The sequence below is a fragment of the Pleurodeles waltl genome, chromosome 12 (genome assembly GCF_031143425.1).
Source record: "Pleurodeles waltl isolate 20211129_DDA chromosome 12, aPleWal1.hap1.20221129, whole genome shotgun sequence".
Classification (NCBI taxonomy): Eukaryota; Metazoa; Chordata; class Amphibia; order Caudata; family Salamandridae; genus Pleurodeles; species Pleurodeles waltl.
This window is the reverse complement of record NC_090451.1, coordinates 169,621,520-169,641,469: the sequence shown is the minus strand read 5'-3', so window position 1 is coordinate 169,641,469 and position 19,950 is coordinate 169,621,520. Positions and strand designations below refer to the sequence as shown.

General features: G+C 41.4%; 1 protein-coding gene across 2 annotated transcripts in view; it reads right to left on the bottom strand.

Moving 5' to 3' along the window:
- Positions 1 to 19,950, bottom strand: part of LOC138268325 (DNA topoisomerase I, mitochondrial-like) — a 1,149,155-nt gene that overhangs the window by 916,674 nt on the left and 212,531 nt on the right. For both annotated transcript variants that reach the window (XM_069217851.1, XM_069217852.1), the window contains exons 4-5: positions 11,223 to 11,373; positions 11,066 to 11,118 (exon numbers count right to left, since the gene is read on the bottom strand). In XM_069217851.1, the coding sequence (XP_069073952.1) occupies positions 11,066 to 11,118; positions 11,223 to 11,373 (204 nt within the window). The remainder of the gene's footprint in view (positions 1 to 11,065; positions 11,119 to 11,222; positions 11,374 to 19,950) is intronic.

Below are 19,950 nucleotides of genomic sequence, written 5' to 3'. Positions count from 1 at the left end.
ATGGGTCAAAAGCTACATGCCAGTTGCCTCCTAATAATACACAAGTGGCTCCAAAAGAAAAGAATAATCTACTAAACTGAGAAACATAGGTTGTTTGAGAATCCGTAGCGGCATAAATCGGACAATCAAAAAAGTGTGACATACACAAATTTCGGCAAGAATGTTTCTTCCTTCTAAATCTTCCCAAGTTTTTATGATCTCATAAGGTGGATTTTTTCATTACAAAGAAAAGCAACACCACATTTTTGTGTAGGAGTAGGATTTGTAGGTAACTTATTAGGAGTGATACAAGTATATATAACCTGTCCAACCCAAATCGCTCTTCAATTTATCACATTCTGTTGCAGTAAGACAAGTCCTGTTTAGTAATGAAAGGTCAGTTTTTTGTATTTTAAACCAAAAAAAAGCATTTTTGTCTTGTTATAAATTGTGCAAGATCATGAACATGCCAGGACACAATCTTTACAATCTTTAATGGTTTTGTGTGAGAAGATTGCATAATATTGGTAACGTAGAAGTGGAGAAAAGAAGGGAAAGAAGATTTTATTGCAACTAGTAAAGAAGAATGGAGTGAAGGAAGAAAAAGAATAAAAAAATAAAACTTGAAATCTAGATATGTTAAATAGAGTTTAGTATGTATAAACTAAGAAAATGTATGTAGAAAATCTAATTTTGTATTGTAATCTGATTAGGAAAGAAAAGAAAGAAATATCTTAAGAATGATAACCAATAAGATATAATATTACATTATTTTGACCTATGGAACTCTGAAGGAAGAGCAGTTTAGAGTGTCCGCTATTGGAGAAGCATTGTTTTTTGATTGTATTAATAAAGGGTGTTGATGTTAACCACTGATAGAAGAAAATTGTTCAACAAAAAAGGGAAAAAACAATGTACACTTTAAGCTGAGGAAGTGAAAATCAGACACCACGGAATGAGGAGGAAGGGAAGGTAACGGTTCCAATAAAAAGAAAAATGATTAATGATATTTGTAATAGAGGCCTCACCCATACCAATAATTAGAAGAAAAAAACATTTATAAATATATAGTTTTGAACTGAATAAAGAATATACCTTCAACTTTTCACATTCAAACAAACCAAACATAATATCTATTCCTTTAAAAATAAAAAAAAGAAGGAGGAATGAGAAAAAGAATTAGGACATCAGGTAGAATCAGTATTTCAAAGATGATCTATACTTATCTCTATGTTGTGAATTGTTCCAAGCCTTTAATTTACTGCTGTGAAACCAAGTGCTTTGAACAGTTTCCCGGAGTCTGAGGTAGAACTAGCTGTTGAGTCCCGTGCTGGTGGCGGAAAAGACTTATGTTCCATTTGCAAATCTTGTTCATCCAAATCGTTGAAAAAATATTCTAAGTCATGAGGATCTGATCATTCTTTGGTTTTCCCTTGGTAAGTTACAATTATTGCTGGTTCCAAAAGACCAAATTTAATTCAGTCTGGGATTGAGTGTTAAAAATGTTCCTTTTGAGGTTTGTAAGTGCTAAGAAACCTGCTGTAATAATTTGTGATTGATCATGTGTATAAGGGCCATGTTTTCCAGCTTTATTGAATATTTGACAAGCGTGTTGATGTCAGACAAAAGGCTAAAATATGGCAAGGTTGTGCGCAAAGGCTTGGGGTTCTTGAATGTACCAGACAGGCACATTGGAATTCCAGATGAGGAGTAAAGTTACTGTTAAGTAGAGTAGAAATTAGGTTAGTCAAATGATAAAATATTGTATTTTTCTATTTGTTCAGGAAGTCCTATCATTTGAATGTTATTTCGTCTGCTGCGATCTTCTAAATTTGATTTTTTTTTCTTGTAAATACGAAATATCTTGACCATTATCAGGAATTTTGTTAGTACAAGATTCACCTTCTGTTAAATGACCTTTCATTATTTGCATACGAAATTGGAATTTATTTACTTTCCCCTCCTAAACCTTGTACTTCAAGTATTTGCAGACACTACTGTATTCACCAATGAAATTGAATTTATGTCAAGTAACTAAGTATTCTATCAATTGCTGACGAATGAATATCTGGTGAACATGCCATTGTGAGAAAGAAATTATGATTAGAAGGGCTTGATATTAATGCCTCACTATATGATAATCGTCTTTTCCTTCTGAATTTGTATATGTAAAGAGCAGTATGTAAAAGGATCAAAAACACCATATAAGTAATTGCCTGAATATTGATACTGATTGAGTGAATACATTTTTTTCAGATAAGTTAGTAGAACTAACTTTTTGTTGTTGATATTGGTGAAATTTTCACAAAAGCCTTCTTTTCAAGATCTCAAGGTTAATTGTGTTTCAAATATATGAAAGAGTACAATCTACTTTGTCAAATAGACTGCATGGAGGAGAAACTCATTTTGTCCATATAAAATGCCAAAAGTGATGTAACATTAGATCAGGGAATTTGTCTTAAACTGAGTTACAGACCTTTCTTTTATTCTCTCCTTCAGTTTGGTTTATTCTCATTTCTAAAAAAGAGTTTGCATAAGGTTTGATTCAGTATGAAAAACTATCAGGTCTTATGGCCACATGAAAATATTTAAGGGAGCAAGGGATTCCACACTCAAATCTTTTTCATCAGAATATATAAATCACAGTATCACATAGCATAGTGAGGTTATAATAGTAGGCTGCTATAATCAGTATTGTAGAACACCACTGTCTTATAGGTGTCTCAAATCACCATGATCAAAGTTATTGAAGGAGAACAATCAGGGTATTTGATGTTATCCCATACAGGTATTAAAAAGAAGCAGGCCAAACATAAGTAAAGTAGCCAAATCACAGTCCGGTCTCCAAGCTCAGTGTTCCAAACTCCATCCTCTTGTTGCTTTCAATAATGAACCACCATCTACCTCTGTGACACCCAACCTCCACTTTTTATCGTATCATAAAGCCTCTTGTACTCCGCACTCCTAGCAGCTTCAGAACGATTCAAAACCAACAAAGGTAAACATCTAGCTTTTCCACAGGGAGACTGCCATACTTGCTAAGAGATTCCATCTTAATTGTAGCGTGGGGCATTTCAAGGGGAAAGCCTTTGAGTTGTGTTCTCACCTTCTTTCGTTTAAATCCAGTAATGAGCAGCCATCTTCAGTAGCTTAGTTCACTGCATCCTTCCTGCAGTTGGAAAACATAGATAAGGAGGCAGACAGAGCTGAAGTTTTATTCTCGAAATGGTGTCCTGCTGTTTCCGATTAAAAAAATGTGCTGCTGGTGAGGAGTGAGGCGAGTAGTAATGTAGATAAAGAACCACAACGTCTCCTCCGTCCTCGATGCTCTAACAGGAACCGCCATTTTCCACTGCATCAAGCGCAAGCTCCACCCCCAATGTCTAGTTCTACTGCTTATATTTTTGTCATTCTGGTATCACTTTATTTGTTAAAATGTTCTCTATTTTTCTAAATTGGTGAGGAGTTTTTTATTTTGTTTTGTTATGTTATCACTGTCTGAAGTGCCGCATAAATACATTATACATTACCTGTTAGTTAAGCCTGACTGTTTTTGTGCTAGCTACCAGAGGGTCATGCACAAGTTAATTTAGTGATGTTTGTGGCTCACCCTGACGAGGAGTGTGGTTGCTTGAGATGGGTTTTCACCATCCTCAACCAAAAACCCATTTTCATATATAAAAGGTTAAAGTGAAGTTATGGTGGCTTTGTTTTAACATCTCACATACATAAAAAAAGGTATGACAAGCGTTTGGTGTGCAAATTTATGGTTTGTAAGGCTGTTGAGAGCTTTGCTTTTCTCACAGGTTTTCTGCCAACAGGCTTTGGCTTCAGATCAAAACATACTTGGACACATGACTTTGCAATCCATATCTGATACGCTCAGGCTTTACCTTTAGATGGGGTGCTCCTTACATTCCAAACTTCCTCCAAGGCATGTGCAGCAAAGGTTGTGCACAGAGCCTGATATTTGGCCAGGCTTTGCAACTAACCTGGTCTATTTGGCCCTACAATGTATTATTTTAGGATTCAGATCCAAAATCCCTGTGTTCTGTAATATAAGCTGCAGCATTTTCTCCTGATGTTGCAGCCAGCCAATTGGATGGCATCTCAGTATCTTGAAATCAGTAATGGCCAAGGTAAGAAAAGCATCCCTTGTGCAATTAAAAAGTTTTGGATTTGTAGAAATATGCAGAACCCATGAACTAACACTGCATACCTTTCTAAAACGGTAACTCTTGGGATCCCCGGCCTAGATTTTAAATGTTTATTTCTCAAAAAGTACTGAATAGATTTTATGTGCTAAAAGCTTTGGTGCTCAGAAATGAATCGGCTGGAAATTTGGAATGTTATTAGCACACTGATTCCAGATAACGGGTGGGGAAGGCAAAGTTAAATGGTGTGGTGTAAGAAAACAGTTCACTGATTCATCAACTTTGGAGCAGTTTTACAGATCCGCATAGCACTCGAGACACTGGCCATGTTTAGCTTACCTTTGATATTTTGAATTTGATATAACCCCATCCTATGGAAGGTGGGTGGGGTCATGTCTGAAGTTTTGGTAAAAAAAGCAGCAGTTTTGTAACTCGCTTAGGAAGCTATGCTTTCTGCTTCAGAAATAAATATCTTGAATGTCTTGAATGACAGTACAATTTTTCTCAGGGAATTGGTGTGACTTGGTTTTGAGTACATCAGTTTAGTAGTCTTCAAGATTGGGCATTACAATAGTGTGTTAGTGGCTTGACACGGTTAAAAGATGGTTTTCCAATGTTCTATGGATCAATATTTGAAAATAAAAGAACCCATTGGACAAAAGCTTTTAGCTCCTGTTTGTACCGCAGAATGAAAGTGGACAAAGTTTGGTCTGCAAGCCATTTAAAATTGGGTTCTTTATCTTTGCAGGGCCATGTCATCTTCCTGAAATGTAAGATTCTTGCACAAGCCTCAACTTGCTAACAAACTATTAAATATCATGCTTGCTCGTTAACCCTTACAAAAAAATTTGGAAGTAAAAGCACACTTTTTGAATTCCTGCACCTTCATTATTTAACTCCGTCAAAGCCTTAATGTATTTGCATGAAACACAATATATCAAGACTAAGCTGAACAGAAGGGCCTCCCAAATGTAGTGAGGGTTGACTGCCAACAGAGGGATGGGGACAGAATCCTGTAGCCAACCCATCTGCTAACAGCCAAAAGGTAGCAAACTGTAAATATACACATATATATATATAAATATACACACATATAGATAGATAGATAGATAGATAGATAGATAGATAGATAGATAGATAGATAGATAGATAAAAACCTTGTGGCAGTCATAAGGTAGTTAGGATCTTGTTACCACAGGAAAAGCACTTTTTCACTTGCCTATAACTTTGGTGCTGTTTGACGAATCTTCACAACATTTTACAAAGTGTCCTCCTGCTGTATTTTGTTGTGCATGGTACGTTTCGGGGTGATTTGTCAAGCGAAGACTGAGACAAAGGGTAGGGGTTAAAAAAGTGCATTTCCCATAGGGATTTTGAACACTACTATACCCCGAACCAATGGATGGAATTACATCAACTTTAGCAGAAAGCTAGCTGTTGGTCCAGAAAGCGTGCTTTTTGCGATTTGTTGTAAATCTGTTCAGTAGTTTTAAAGATAATAAGGGGGGAAAATATAGGTATACAAGGATGAGGAGGCTCCGCGAATCCCGGAGATGATGTGCTGAGATCCGATTGGCTGCTAACACTTCAAGTGTTGGCAGCCATTTTGGGACTCTGCTTCAGCACAGTCACAAAAGGAAAATGTTACAGAAAAGCGGTCTGGGTAGAAAAACCCGGAACCCCTGCTAAGGTTAACCCCTGGGATTCCCAACAGGGCAAACAAGCATTTATTTATTTGGAATTTTTGAAATTGAAAATTCTCAGAGGATCCACAAATCTGCTAAACAAATCAGCTATAACTCGCACCCTCACCATACACTGCTAATTACCCCACATATTACAACAGTATTGACATCTTTGATAACATCATTGATAACATCAATGAAATATTTGCAGTAGAATTGAGGAGAAATCGGCATGGCAGGGGTGGGAGTTTTAGTTACCTTAGGGCATTAGCTATAGCTACTTTAGAGAACCATAACTATAACTGCTGAATGTCTTTGGTTTTGTGTTTGCAAATTCAGAACCTGGTTTAAAAAAAAAAAAAAAAAAAAAAAAACTATTCCTTGCCCCTTAGGGACGAAGTAACAGATTAAAAAATTGACAGACTGTGGATTATAACATAGAACTTTATTAACACTTAGAGGTCCATTTCACAAACTATAAAGGAGGAAAGGCGCAGATGAATCGAATTACATTACCCTCCAAAAATAACATTAGTGATGTTAGGTATCCTTGTTCTTCTGATGGTTACTTCTGACAGCACGTCTCATCTGTTGAACAGATGACTGAACACAAATTCACCCATATTTGTGCCTTAATACAAGGTTCACTGTGAAGACACTAATGTGCATGCATGATTCATGCCTTAAAATGCACTATTGATTTTGATTAATTATTTGCTATGTCATTTTTATATCAGTTTGAAGACCACCAAATTCTTACCATTGCTGTACATTTATACATTTTAAAATGTACTAGGGCCCTGTAACTCCAGGTTCTACAACTACACTTTACAGATCTGTGTTAGTTAACAGTAGCCTCATTTGGAGGCTGGCACAACTAAGTGAGAATTTTAGAACACAGTGGCGTCTGGTATTTGTAGTAGGTTCCCAAAGTCTTCTCAAAATATTCCCACTAGAAGATATCACACCTACTCATTAGTTGTTGTCTGAGTTTGTACTCTGTCACCTTGCTACTATCTGCTTGCATTTTAGAGAAAATGTATAAACATTTGCAAATATCTAATGGATTTTAGCGTTACATACTCCAACTGATCAAGGGGGAAGCTCTGGACTGTTGAGACTGCAGACTCTTATTTTGGATTGATTGCTTGATATTTGGATTTTTTTTATTAAACTCATGTTAGACTTTACAGTATCACAAGTGTTGTGTTTTTCTTGTACAGTGCCTCTGAAGTACCTCCCAAAAAGAAGAAATTCTGAAAATTGTACTTCAACACTTGGAAATCCGGAAGGACCAAGCAAGCAAAATGGTCTTCCCTTAGGAACTAAGTCTAGACAGTAACGTCTAGTGAAGGTGTATATGGATGCCCAAGTAGCCACATATCCAGCACCACAACACCATTGGCCCAGGCAGTAGTGTTGGCATAGTTCCTGGTAGAATGAGACAGCAGGTCCACAGATGGCTCCTTCTAGGCCCCAAAGGCTCGTTCTTGACAAGAAAGTGAATGATTTATCTAGCTAAAGTTCTTTTCAGGATTGTCCATCTGTGACACCCATGAAAAGCTGGTCATACACGTTAGAGGGATGTGGCAGAGGGAACAAACTGGAAACATGGACTGCCTTTATGGAAAGGAGACACCAGTTTTGGCAGAAAGGATGCCAGAGTCAAAAAACAAGCTTGTCCACAAAGAAGGTGGTGTATGGTAGTTGTACTGACTGTATCTGTAATTCACTGACACGGAACACAAAGGTAATCACAATGAGGCAAACAAACCTTAAGGGTCAATAGCTTCAAGGAAAAGCTGCGCATATGCTCAAAAGGCGGACACATTAAGGTAAGAACCAACTTTAGGCCCCAACTATTGCCTTAAAAAGTGAAGGCTGTTCAGGCAAAAGTAGACAGGCTCAGAGGGCAGGTAAATTTATTATCTAATCAATCCTGCAAGGGCTCATGACAACCAGAAACAAGTCCGAAATTTTAGCCTGCCATGGATCGATCAGAAAGCCTGTGCTCCATGCAACAAACTTTGCTCAACTGCCAGAAAGTATCAACTTCACATGCAGCCACCCTTGACGGTCCTGGAACTCATCATCAGAGAGAGGGATATTGTCTGACCGGCTCCTCCAGTGTTGAATTCAGTGAAAGCAGAGGTTCCACGGAAGAGTCTCCATGAGTCAATAGACATATGGCACTGACAGGATACACATGGTCAAGACACCAAGATGCCTAAAAACCATCTATGCTGAAAAACAGGATCAAGACCATATTCAGAACTTCCCCTATAAAATGACTCCTCTGCATTAGCCAAATATGGTATTTCAGCTCATTGATGGAGAACAGAAGGGAAAGTGTTAGCAAGAGTTTTGTCTGCATGTGGTCTACAACTGACTGATTAGCCAACCTTCAACAGTTAGTCCCTCGAAGTATGGAGATCCTCAACAAGTTAAGACTGGCTTCAACCAAAGCTATCACCTTTGTAAATACCAGGAAGATTAATTAGAAGGTCCTTTACAACAACAAAGTGGAGGAATCTTCTATGGGACTACACTACTTGTACATGAAAATGTATACCCTTCAATTCTGTAGATACCATACAATTGCCAATATCCAAGGCAGAGAGATTCTGGGCCAAAGTCAGCATCTTGAACTTGTCCTTCGAACAAAGGTGTTCAAGAAATAAGCACATTATTGGCCTGAGCTCTCCACCTCTTTTGGATGCAAAGAAGTGGCGACATTAGCACTGTTTGCCCATCTCCTGCTTAAGGAGTCCTGGCAATGAGTGAACCTCTTTGGAAAGGAGAGGCATGTACACTGAACACTGAGCCAAATAGTAAAATATTGAACGATTTGGAGGCGGGGAATCAATAGGAAATGAAGACACTAGCCAGGATAAAAAAAACCTGCAGGACACATTGGTCAGAGGTAATTTCATATCAGCTGGTAAGATATTAATGTATTCTTCCCCCTACTGGCCACAGATGACCTCCCTGCCCCTCGCCAAAGGGGGAACTGCAGATGTTTAGCAGTGGCAGAGACAAGCGGATGAGAGACAATTTTGTTAACTGTCCTCTGCCATGCCCCTTGGACCTTTGAAAGGGCTGAATAGAAAGAAATGGCTTCTTCTGGTAATAAGTCAGGCCTCCAAAATTACCTCAACTTCCAGTATTGTTGATGAAATTGGTAGGCTGTGGTGAGTAAGCCCAATGAGTATGCTGTTACATAGCCAGCCATCTTTACATCTTGCTCTAAGGCTGAAACCACTGTCTAAATAAATATGGCAAGAGCCATGGAAAGGCATATCTACAAAGAATGCCTGCCTACCCACAGAGAAACCCACAGCACACATCCAGATGTCACAGCAAATTACAGCACTAATGCCCAACGCACAATCAGTGGTGTTTATTCCAGCTGTATTACATAGTTGACCGCATCTAATATGCGGTTGGCACCCTGGACAAATTGCTCGCTATACCTGGGGGAATTGGGGGGGGGGGGGGGGTTCAGTCTGTGTGTGTGTACACTCTGGCAGACCAATATTTAGATTCCTACTAGACTTCGAATGTTAAGTGCTATATCGAGAGGGTCATATCACCTGTAGCAGGCTCATGGGTCCAGAACTGGGGAGGTATACCAGCAGCAAAGATGGTTTTGCCCACAGAACAGACAGCGTTTATCAGTGCTTCACTGAAAGGTAGCAAAGGTTATGAAGTTGAAGGGACAACTTGCAAGATTTCTGTAAGCAAATTAACATAGGTTTCCACAGTTGGCAACTGAAGTTCTTTCATCTTGGCAGCCCCATGAACCATTGTGCAGATGAAAAGCTTTTCTTGGTGGTCGACCAATTCCGTGTCTGGACAGGTATCTGACTACTAACATTTTGAAGGAATAATTCCAGAACAGCAGTATTATGAGGGAGTAACAAACTGCCACCTCATCTTCCCTGTCAAGTGGTCCTTTCTGAGCACCCTGTAGGTGCCAGTGTCTGTACTAAATAAGTCCACAAAGCACTGGATAAAGATACTCAACCAGAGGCAATGACACTGCTGGAGATTCCTCCCACATCAAAGGCTGTACTTTAGTAAACTAGTAGCAAGACACTGGTTGACACCTACCTAAACTCTGCTCCAGATCAAAAAACAGCTACAGACCAGCCAGAACTAATAATGCTTTCAACAAAGAGGGTGTGATGCAGCCTGACATTGGCAGCGGGTCAAGCAGAAGCCTAACCAAGTCAAACAGTGCTCCAGGAGGCCCCACCGGTGGAAGACTGACTGGGGGCTGGCAGATCTTTGGAGCCTGAAGGCACTTCATGGGGAGCAACAGTTGTTCCAAAAAACTGCAGCATAGCCTCCTTGACAGTCTATAAGTGCTGCCCCATTGAAGGTTGCCTCTGAAATTCAAAGTACATCAGCTCAAGGTGTGGAATAGGGCTGGAATCAGGTGACTGGTGCAGAGTTAGGCTTTTTGAGTTCTGACTGCATTATCTCTCCCTTAAGTAGAGGTGATGGGGAGAGGAGTTTTGTCCTTTGACTTTATCTTGGACTTAAAGAATGAAGACCTGGACTGCGACTGGGCTTTGAGCATGCTGGGCCAGTTTACATGGCCTTTGCAACATGTAACCTTGGCGCCCAACCACTGATGGCTTTCAGATGTAATAGAGAGCAGTTGTCAAATGACAAACGCTTGGCTCTGAGAAAACAGACTTGATGCAGATCCATAAGACATCTACTTTCAACTCTTGCAGTTGCAGCACAGCATGTAGTTAACAGTCTTCAGGGGGAAGATATTTCTTTAGCACAACGGCACTGAAAATATTTTTTGATATTGCTCAGGAACAAACTTTTGGAAGCAGCGCTCTAGATCTGCATAAAAAGGCACATAAAATAAAAAACTGAAGTCCGTGTTCAGGAGTACTATGTAACTGACTCCATGCCGTCACTTCAATCCATATTGAAGCCACAACACTCTCATGGCACCACTTATCGGCGTGTGGGAGCATTTGCTGAAAATTTAATTAGATTCAGCCTGACTCCTGTGTGAATTCCAAAAATGGGAAATCTGTGGTTAAGAGTACCCATGTAAAATGTAAAGAATAATTTAAGAAACAACATAAACATGACATTGAGAAACAATACAACAAACAAAAATGTGGTCTAAAAATACTTAATAAAAAAGAAGCATATTCTTATTCAATATTACAGTTAAACAAGAATAATGATTTCCACTAGTGGACGCAAACAACCTACCCATCAATTTCATCTTTCTGGTTCAGTCCTTTGGATGATAATGTACTTCGCCTCTGGAAGAAAAAAAAAAACATAAGAACTATAAATGAGTAAAACTGAAGCTGTTGTAAGGGTCTTGTATGCTCAAGCCTGGAGTAATAACTAGCTTTTTATTTGCCTTTTGATGCTTATCGCCTTTCCCTTTAATATTTTCTTTTACACTTTTATTATCTTTGGTTTCTTCATTCTCTTCAGCAGCACTTAAGGTCTTCTGGGATCCATTGTGCATATCGATTTTCTTTGACTCTGATACTTTGTTCACCATTTTTCTAGAAAAATCAACAGAAAATTGACTTCACCACTGGAAAAAGAGGCTTTAGGTAGAGTGACTTATCAAAAATTATCATTCTTGACAATAGACACTAGCCAAATCTCAGTAGACAGTCAAGCAATGTTTAGTTAAACTGTGACTTGGGACCAAGAGCGCATACTCCCCAATATAGTGACAGTGTAATTGCTGGTATCCAAAATGCTCACTGGTGTTTGGTGCTCTAAGAGGAGGAAGAGCCACACATCTTCCCCTATTGAGACAATTCGACACAAAGTACAGCAGATCTCTGAGCAGTCCCATAAAGTTCACTTCTAGTATGTAGTAGGCACCTTTCTGCGATTCCTGTGCACATGATGCTGTGGGTCCACTTGACCTAGGTGGCAGTTTCTCATTATTATTTAATATTAACTCCTCTCTTAGTCTATGTATATTTCTAATTTTAATTACGGTCTGGACAAAAGTCAGATGCTACACTGTAGTGTATGATGAAACTCGTGTTGGCATGGGCAGGTGTGACCTAATGAAAATAAAGGCTTGCTTTTACTACATACTAGATAGAGGAACTTTATGGGAGTGCTCCTAGATCTGCTGAAGTCATGCAAGGTTAGATTCCAGATGATTCACTATGAGGGAAGTCAATTAAATAAAACCAGCAAAATTAATCAATTAGGAAACAAACATAATTTCCTGAAAGTACCAACAGACGGCAATTAGGCACAGGACATCTGTAACTCAGCTATTAAAACAGGACATCTATTGTTTAATACGGTGATGTGTTTTGCACTAGAATCTCAATTGAGGGTCCCATCATCCAACATCCAGACTCAAAATTAGATCGAATCTTGGTACTAGTAAGGAACAAACGCCTTAAAATAACACTAAATTGCAAAGCATTTAAGACCCAAGTAATTGTTTTAGGTCTGGTGGCACAGTGGACTTATGCAAACACTAAGGATCTGGCATTTTACCTCATGGTCCCGATTCAAATATCTGCATCTTTTCATTGTTTTGAGATTGATAAAATGAGTGCCGCTGAGTTGAGTAGCAAGAAGTATCCGTTATTCAGTGCCAAGATGCCCCTGGTGATGGACATGCAATTTACAGATTCAGGAGTTCTGTCATGTACTTACATTTCATCTTTGTTGCTGGCCAAGTGGCCTTGGCCCAGCACCCACGTCATCAATTTCTACCAAGAGTTAACTTTGTGATAGATAGCAATCTGACATCTAAAACTCAGATAAAAACTGAGGAAAACTGCACCATTGCTTTAGTTTAATGTCAGGAAACATTGTCACCCCAGTCGTCAACTTGAGATTAGATTAATACTATTAAGGATATGTATGGCTATCTCGCACTGCCTTCCACAGAGTACAAACCACTCCGAATGAAGCACAGCGGTTGATCTTTCTCCTGCCTTGACGCTCAAATCTTACACATCTTTTGACAGAGCTACACTGGCTTCCGGTGCAGGAGTGTATCCACTTCAAAGTATGCTGCACAGTATTTAAATGTCTGCACAGAACTGGCCCTAGCTTCTTGGCAGATAGAATTAAGAAATATGTATCCTCTTGAAATCGGAGACCCAGCTAGTCAACTTGACTAGGCGTTCCAAGATTCTGGAAACAAAGATGAGGGGACACAGTTTCTCAGTTCAAACTGTCCACTTGGAACTCATAACCTTACACTAGCTCCCTGGAACACGGTCTGGGGAACTTTCAGAAATAACTAAAAAAAAAAAAATGGTTATTCAAACAGGCATATAGCATTTAATACTTATTTGCCTTGGGTTAATCTACCTAGTTTAACGCAAAGAACAATTCGGTGAACACGTGCTTTATAAGCTTTAATAACAAAATGCACAACCAGTGTACTGAACTGCATCTCTGCAAAAACGAAAGAGCAGAATTAATGGCGGCATTGCAGTCTTAATGGTTGTATGACAATATCTACCACTAAAATATCAACCACACATACTTATGTACAAAAACATTGTCAAAATTATGTTGGCACAAACTGTAGATATAGCAATGTTAACTATATACTTATGAATGTAACTCCATCACTAGTATAATTTAAAGTAAACTAAATTATATTTACATTTTTAAAACATTTAAAAAAATAACGAGAACATGAACTGTAAATAATGTTTTAAAAAAACATTATAAAGGTTATCACACTACAAAGTATACACAAAAAGTTTCTTAAATATAATATACAATTGTACTTTGTATCAAGTAATAAATCACATAAAAAGTATTAATACTTTTAAAAAATGTATATTTTATTCAACATTTATAATTTTTTTAAATAAAACTTCTTGTATTACTAAAACACTAAAACAGAATTTTACTAAGACATAAATCAATACAACTAAAATAGAACATAAATTAAAAAAATAAAATACTTTATACATTACTGCCTACGTTGCCCAGCTTACAACAGTAGCAGCCCGCCCACTTCCCCCCTCCTACAAGCCAGGAGGCTCAGGGGCTTCAAAAGGAGGTCATGCCTCCTGCAGCACGGTACCCATTACTGCCTACATTGCCTAGCTTGCACCATGAGCAGCCCGCCCACTTCTCCTTTGTTATACCAGGAGGAACTGGGGCTTTAAAACGAGGTTGCACTTCCAACAGTGTTGGACGCATGGAGGACGTGACCCGGCCAAGAGCAGGCCTGACTAAGCCTGTCCACGGCCAGTTGAGGCTAGGCTGGACCAACTCTTTGGACCTGCTAAACTGGTGATCTGGTTTTCTGTTTGCTGGAGGCAAGAACTTAGTGAGGCTCACTCAATAAAGAAACGTAAGGTTGATGGGGCCTTCATTAAGTTGATTTCTTCTCACTCCAACATTACTGTAGAAAACATGTTAGAACAGGCTGTGGGGCTCATCTCAAAGGAGATTACTTTCACTGAGAGGAGACTTACCGGGGGCTGTTGTCCTAGTGGAGGGCTTCCTTCTGCGAACACTACATCTAATTGTTCTCTTGTAAGCCCAAGTCTTGTAGAACCCCTGACCTCTCCTTCAGCCCTTGCAGTTTTGGATTTGATCAGTGGCTGCACGGAGAAGGCCCTTATCCCATCTAGTTCTGCTGGTTGCCCCATAGAACCATAACCAGTAATGAAGAAAAGATCCATTATAAAAGTGTGAGCAGGGGCCAAAGAATCTCTTATGAAACATCAGGGTCAGTTATCTTCCTGGTGTTTTAAGCAGTGCTGCGACCAGTCGCCACAGACTGAGATTTCAGATCTCCGAACTCCTGCCAAACCAGAGCAGAGGAATTCGAGGCCTCAAGGAGCTCACTGAGCCCAGCCGGGGCCGGGCCGAACTTTAGCCCCAAACCTCTGTCAATACCAGAGCGGAGCCCAGCCACAGCGCTGCAACGGTATTTATAACGCCGGTGGTGGGTGGCCAGTTGGGACATTCTTTTCTTAGTCGTCCACCCCTCTTCTCTCCTGCCAACCCCGCGCCTCTGCTCTTCCGGCTTCTCTCTGCTGGCCGTTGGGCCCCCTGCCTCGTGCCCAGATCCAGTCCGCCAGGGCTGCCCTTCGAGGGGAAGGGAGTCAGGGGAGGCTGCAGGAGAAAGGTGAAGCAGAGTGAGTGAAGTGGAGGGGAAAGGAGACACAGGGATGACAGCACAACAGCCGGAGAAGGCAGAAAACAGGCAGCGACGTACTCACTGCAATCTATTCTACCTCAGTCGGACATTGCTGCTATCGCTGCCTGCCAGACAAGGAATATCTCTATATCTCCATATTTGATGCCAGCAGCTCCAAGAACATCAATAGTTGGAGCATCAGTAGCAGAAAGGCAGGGCCCACTGTCAGCACATGAGTCTGGTTCAGGCGGGGGGGGACGAGCGCAGCTGCTGAGCGTAAGCCCTGTGAACTCTCCAGTGAGACCCTCTCGCTTCCGCACCTAGAGTGTACACCTGAGCCTTCCACTCTCCAAGTCTGCCGGGAAACTGTCAGCAAGGCTACAGATTTTATCTAGTCATTGACAAAGCACACACACAAGCAGTGAATCTGTCACTTGGAGAAATAAGGACTCATTTCAATAAATCTCATCATTGCTGCTGCCCTGTTCAACATCAGCAGTTAAGCTAGCATAATGCGATCCAGCAAGCTGTGGGTGGATCCCAATGGAGGGAGGATAAGACCCCTAAGAAGAACAAAGCATTACTTCCCAGTGAATCCACCAGTAGTATGTTTAAGCACTTCTGGAATGGAAGGGATTCAGCCCATGGAACAGAGTGAATCAATTCGGAATCATCATCAATGTCATCAGTGAAAAAAGTAGAGTTCAAAATCACAGATTTCTTTACTACAGGGTACCTACGATCACAGGAAAATAAAGAACCAATAGGTCCAACAGATGCAGCAACATGGCATAATTCTGAGAAAGATCTCCCCCCAGGAAATCAGTCTTCTAATCCCCAAGAGCCTTATAGGTTAGATTCCAATAAGGAAAACTCAAAGGTTGAAATTGACAGTCCAGATCGTTTGGGGTCGATTTTAGACCTGGATTTTAGCATCTGGGAGGATCAACCCCCAAGCCCTCGGACAAGTAAGGAGACGGACTTGCCAGACTGTTTGTATTCACGACCATGCCCTGATAGAGCCGGTTGACCTGGATTCCCTTGAGGGTGACACAAGCACGGCACAAGGGAAAAATTTTCTTCCTCATGAATCCAGTCAAAAGCATGAAGAGGGGTTCCCGTCGCCTCCCCCGGGCTGTGCTGGTTCTGGGTGAGGTCTGAGCTCGGTCGCACCAGATGACTCGCAGCCCCGACTTTCCTTCCGGATCAAGACCGGCAGAGTCAGCACTGGAGCTGACAGGCTGCCGCTCAAAGGCAGAGGAGCTCCAATCTTGAACCCGGCAGAAAGGTGGTGTGGTGGTAATACTGCTATCTGCTCACTGCCCAGCAAAGGAGCGTTCCAGGACAAGGTAGGAGGTGGTGGGAGCAGGGAAAGTCAGCCTGGCCTTGTGTACCGTAAATTGGATTCTATGAGGCGCCATAATCCTCCTGATAGGCAAAGTTTCCCTCACGCTAAACCGGAAATTGGGGAAGGAAGCGAAAGGGGTGGGTTAAAGCCCCAAAAAACATTAAAATCAGAAAGAAAACTGCAAGTTCTAAGTTGACTCCATCTGTGAAATCTTTTCTTAAAGTTAAGTCCCCAGCTAAGTTGGTTAGTATGGAAGATGGGAGTAATGGCAGTGCTCCAAAAGCACTGGTTATGGAGGCGGAGGGGGAAGGTGGCTGTCAAGGAGGGAGACATCCTTATAATCTGCGACAACAGTCTTTGATGGCGCCCCATGGAACTCTGGTCTGCCAGGAAAAGGGTCTAGAGACTATGGGTAGTGAAGTTGTAGTCCCTGAATGTAAAACCCCCTTGGCTGCGACACCATTACTGAGTGGGGCACCTGTTTCTCCCCCTCTGACCTCCATTTCTGGTTCACTCTTATTTGGTAGCAGCCCAGTCTCCCCTATCGAGTAAGCGTTCTTGGCACTGTTGAAGGATATTAAAAATGGCTTCGCCATCTTTAAGAATAATCAAGGGGAAATAAGGGAGGCTTGCGGAGCCCTGAAAAAGAAAAAAAAAAAAAAAAAAAAAAAAAACCACGAGACCTTTTGGTGTTAAGAACACAAGCAAGTTGTGGTCTTTGCTGGAGCCATATATTTCATTTACTGCCCTGAGTTGTGTTGTATTGTTTATGTTTATACTTTCAGATAATAATAAACAGATTTGATCCATAAGAACACAAGCATTGGAGGAGGCGGTAGAAGAAATGAAAGAGGAAATCAGAGACCATAAAAGAGAAATTAACATTTTAAAGGGAAATGAGCAGTCCCTACAGTACAAGCTGGAACAGCTGGAAAATAACTCTAGGAGGAATAATTTGAGTGTGTTGAATGTTCCGGAGGGTGTGGAAGGCGAAAATGTATAAATGTTTTTGAGCTCTCTCCTTAAGGGCTCGCTTTCATTGGAAGAGACTCCGGAAGAAATATCAAGGGATATCCAGCAGATTCATACGGACCCCTTTAAGAAAAGGCCAGATAGTCTTAAACCTCGGAAGATTTTGATAAACTTCCAAACATATTTTTTGAAAGAGAAAATCCTGACCCTGGCACAGACAGAAAACACTAAAGGGAGACCATTTTACGTTTGAGATTAGGTCTGATTTGTCCAGTGCAACTATAAACAGGCAGTGAGAGCTGGGGAGGTGGACAAGGTGCCTCGGTTCAGATGAGATTCCCGGCGACCCTTAGGATTATGTATAACAATAAAATGTATAATATAAGAGAGGTGAAAGCAGCAGATGAGCTGCTGGAGACTATTAAAGATAGAGGTATTGAGAAATAATTTGTGCCCGCCGAGGGATGACCAATTGGTGCTTCTAAACTGGGTCATTGACCCATATAAAGGGAGGGTTCTCCTAGGGAGAGGCAGGGGGCACATCTGGGGGGAGGGGGGTTAGGGGAGCACAGGGTGGGGAGCAGATGGGAAAAATATTTAAAAAAAAAAAAAAAGTCCTGTACACCTCAGCATATTAGACAAACCGTAAGGGATGTATACGAAGGGACAGCTCAAGGTGTTAGTTGTAATCAAAGATTTCAAATGTTGTCCTGGAACGTGAATGGTGAGAGGTAAGAGAGACAGGATTTTACAGTACCCGAGGGACTCTTCTGCTCAGGTTTTGATATTGCAAGAAACGCACTTAACTGGGGATGAATGCAAAGCCATGTTTAGAAATCAGAATTGGGTTCACCTCTGTGTATGTACTGAACAGGGCTTTCATACTAGGGGGGTGGCAATATTGTTTAAGCATCAGTGTGAGCCAGTAATATTAAAAGTCAATACAGATAATACAGGTAGATGGATAATAATTAAAGGTCTACCAAGTAGCTTAGCTATCACACTGGTAGGGTATTATGGCCCCAATAGTGACAATATAGAGCCTCTCAAGAAGCTATTTTGTCAGCTTTTGGATTTTTCTGATCCAGTGTTAATGGCAGGAGATTTCAATATAATACTTGATAATAAGCTGGACAGATCAACTAAAAGCAGATCGACAGTTAACTCGAATTCTCAGCAGTTTGAGAAGGATGATGAAGGAAAGGGTATTGGATGATTGGTGGAGGGATAGAGCAGGTTCTCAGCAGGTTTTGTCATATAATAACAAGAAATACAGCCATTCTTTGCGGATTGATTATTTTTTGGTTGATCAACTATGGCGTAGTGCGATAGTAAATATAGTGTATCTTCCTCCCCATTTATCTAATCATGGAGCGGTTGTATTAAAAATGAACCTACTAAAGGAGAGGGGGGTGAGTCGGTGGACGTTAGACCGCTCCTTATTGTTAGATGAAGAAGCTGGAACCAAGCTGCGTGTAGAGACTGGGGAGTTTTTGAAAGAGAACTTAGGTACAGCCTCATTCGTTGTGGTTTGGGACGCCTACAAGGCAGTGTTATGAGGGATACTTATGAGCATTGCCAGCTACAAAAATAAGCTGCACAGGGAAGAATTAGAGCACCTGGAAATAGAGATGAGGGACTGCAGAGAGCAGTTATTGAAGAGTACAGATGAAGGGGAGAAGCGGGTAAGGCAGCAGAGATTGGACGTTTTTAAACAGCAATTTGAAGCTTTTTTACAATCAAGGGTCGTAAAGCGATGGGAGCCAAGCAAGTTGGCGCACTTTGAATATGGGGAAAGCCCAGGGAAACTATTGGCATGGAAAGTTAAAAGGGATCAAGTGAGGAACTGTATCAAGGAAGTTGAGGTAGAGCAAGGACAGAGGACCGGAGAGATTAGAAAAATAAACATGGCCTTTTTGCAATTCTTTTCCCAACTTTATACGGAAGAGATTAAGGTTACGGAAGCAGCTGTTCAAACCTGGTTGGGGGAAGACACTCTCCCTTTTCTATCCCCAGAGCATCAGCGCTGGTTGAATAGACCTATCACCTCAGGCGAAATTACAGCTGTCTTGAGGGGCAATAAGGGGGGGGGAAGGCTCCAGGCCCAGATGGTCTCCCGGGTAAATTGTATAAAGCTCTGGAGCAGGTATTAATGCCCTCCTTGTTAAGATTGTTCTCTGAGGGGGGCGAGGCCGGGCCACGAAGGAAGATGGCCACCTAAGCCCTGAGCTCTGTGCTGTGGCGATCCTGGGGAGGCGGCGGGGGCCTCACAGCGGCCGCGGAAAATAACCTGCCCGGCGTCAGAGCTCTCTGGAAGGGGCCAAGACCCCGATACGAGCGAGAAATGGCCAGCAACTACGACCGGGAGGGCCCACAGCCATCTGACAAGAAGTGGCCTGCCCGGGAGGCAGAGCCGCGTAGGCCTGGCCCCAGCCGACCCTCCGAGACAGCAAGAAAGAGAAGAAGAATACTGAGAAGGGCCTCGGGGACCCTTTCAATGCCTCGGACCCTTGACCTGAAAGGAGAGACCAACAGAGAAGCCCCGTGATATGATGCGATTCGGTGCTGGAGGCCTTGTCATGGGGGTGGAGCCGTGCCCTTGAGCTGGATGCGAAGCGGCTTACCAGACCCTACAGCGCCCGGCGTCACCGGCGAGGACCT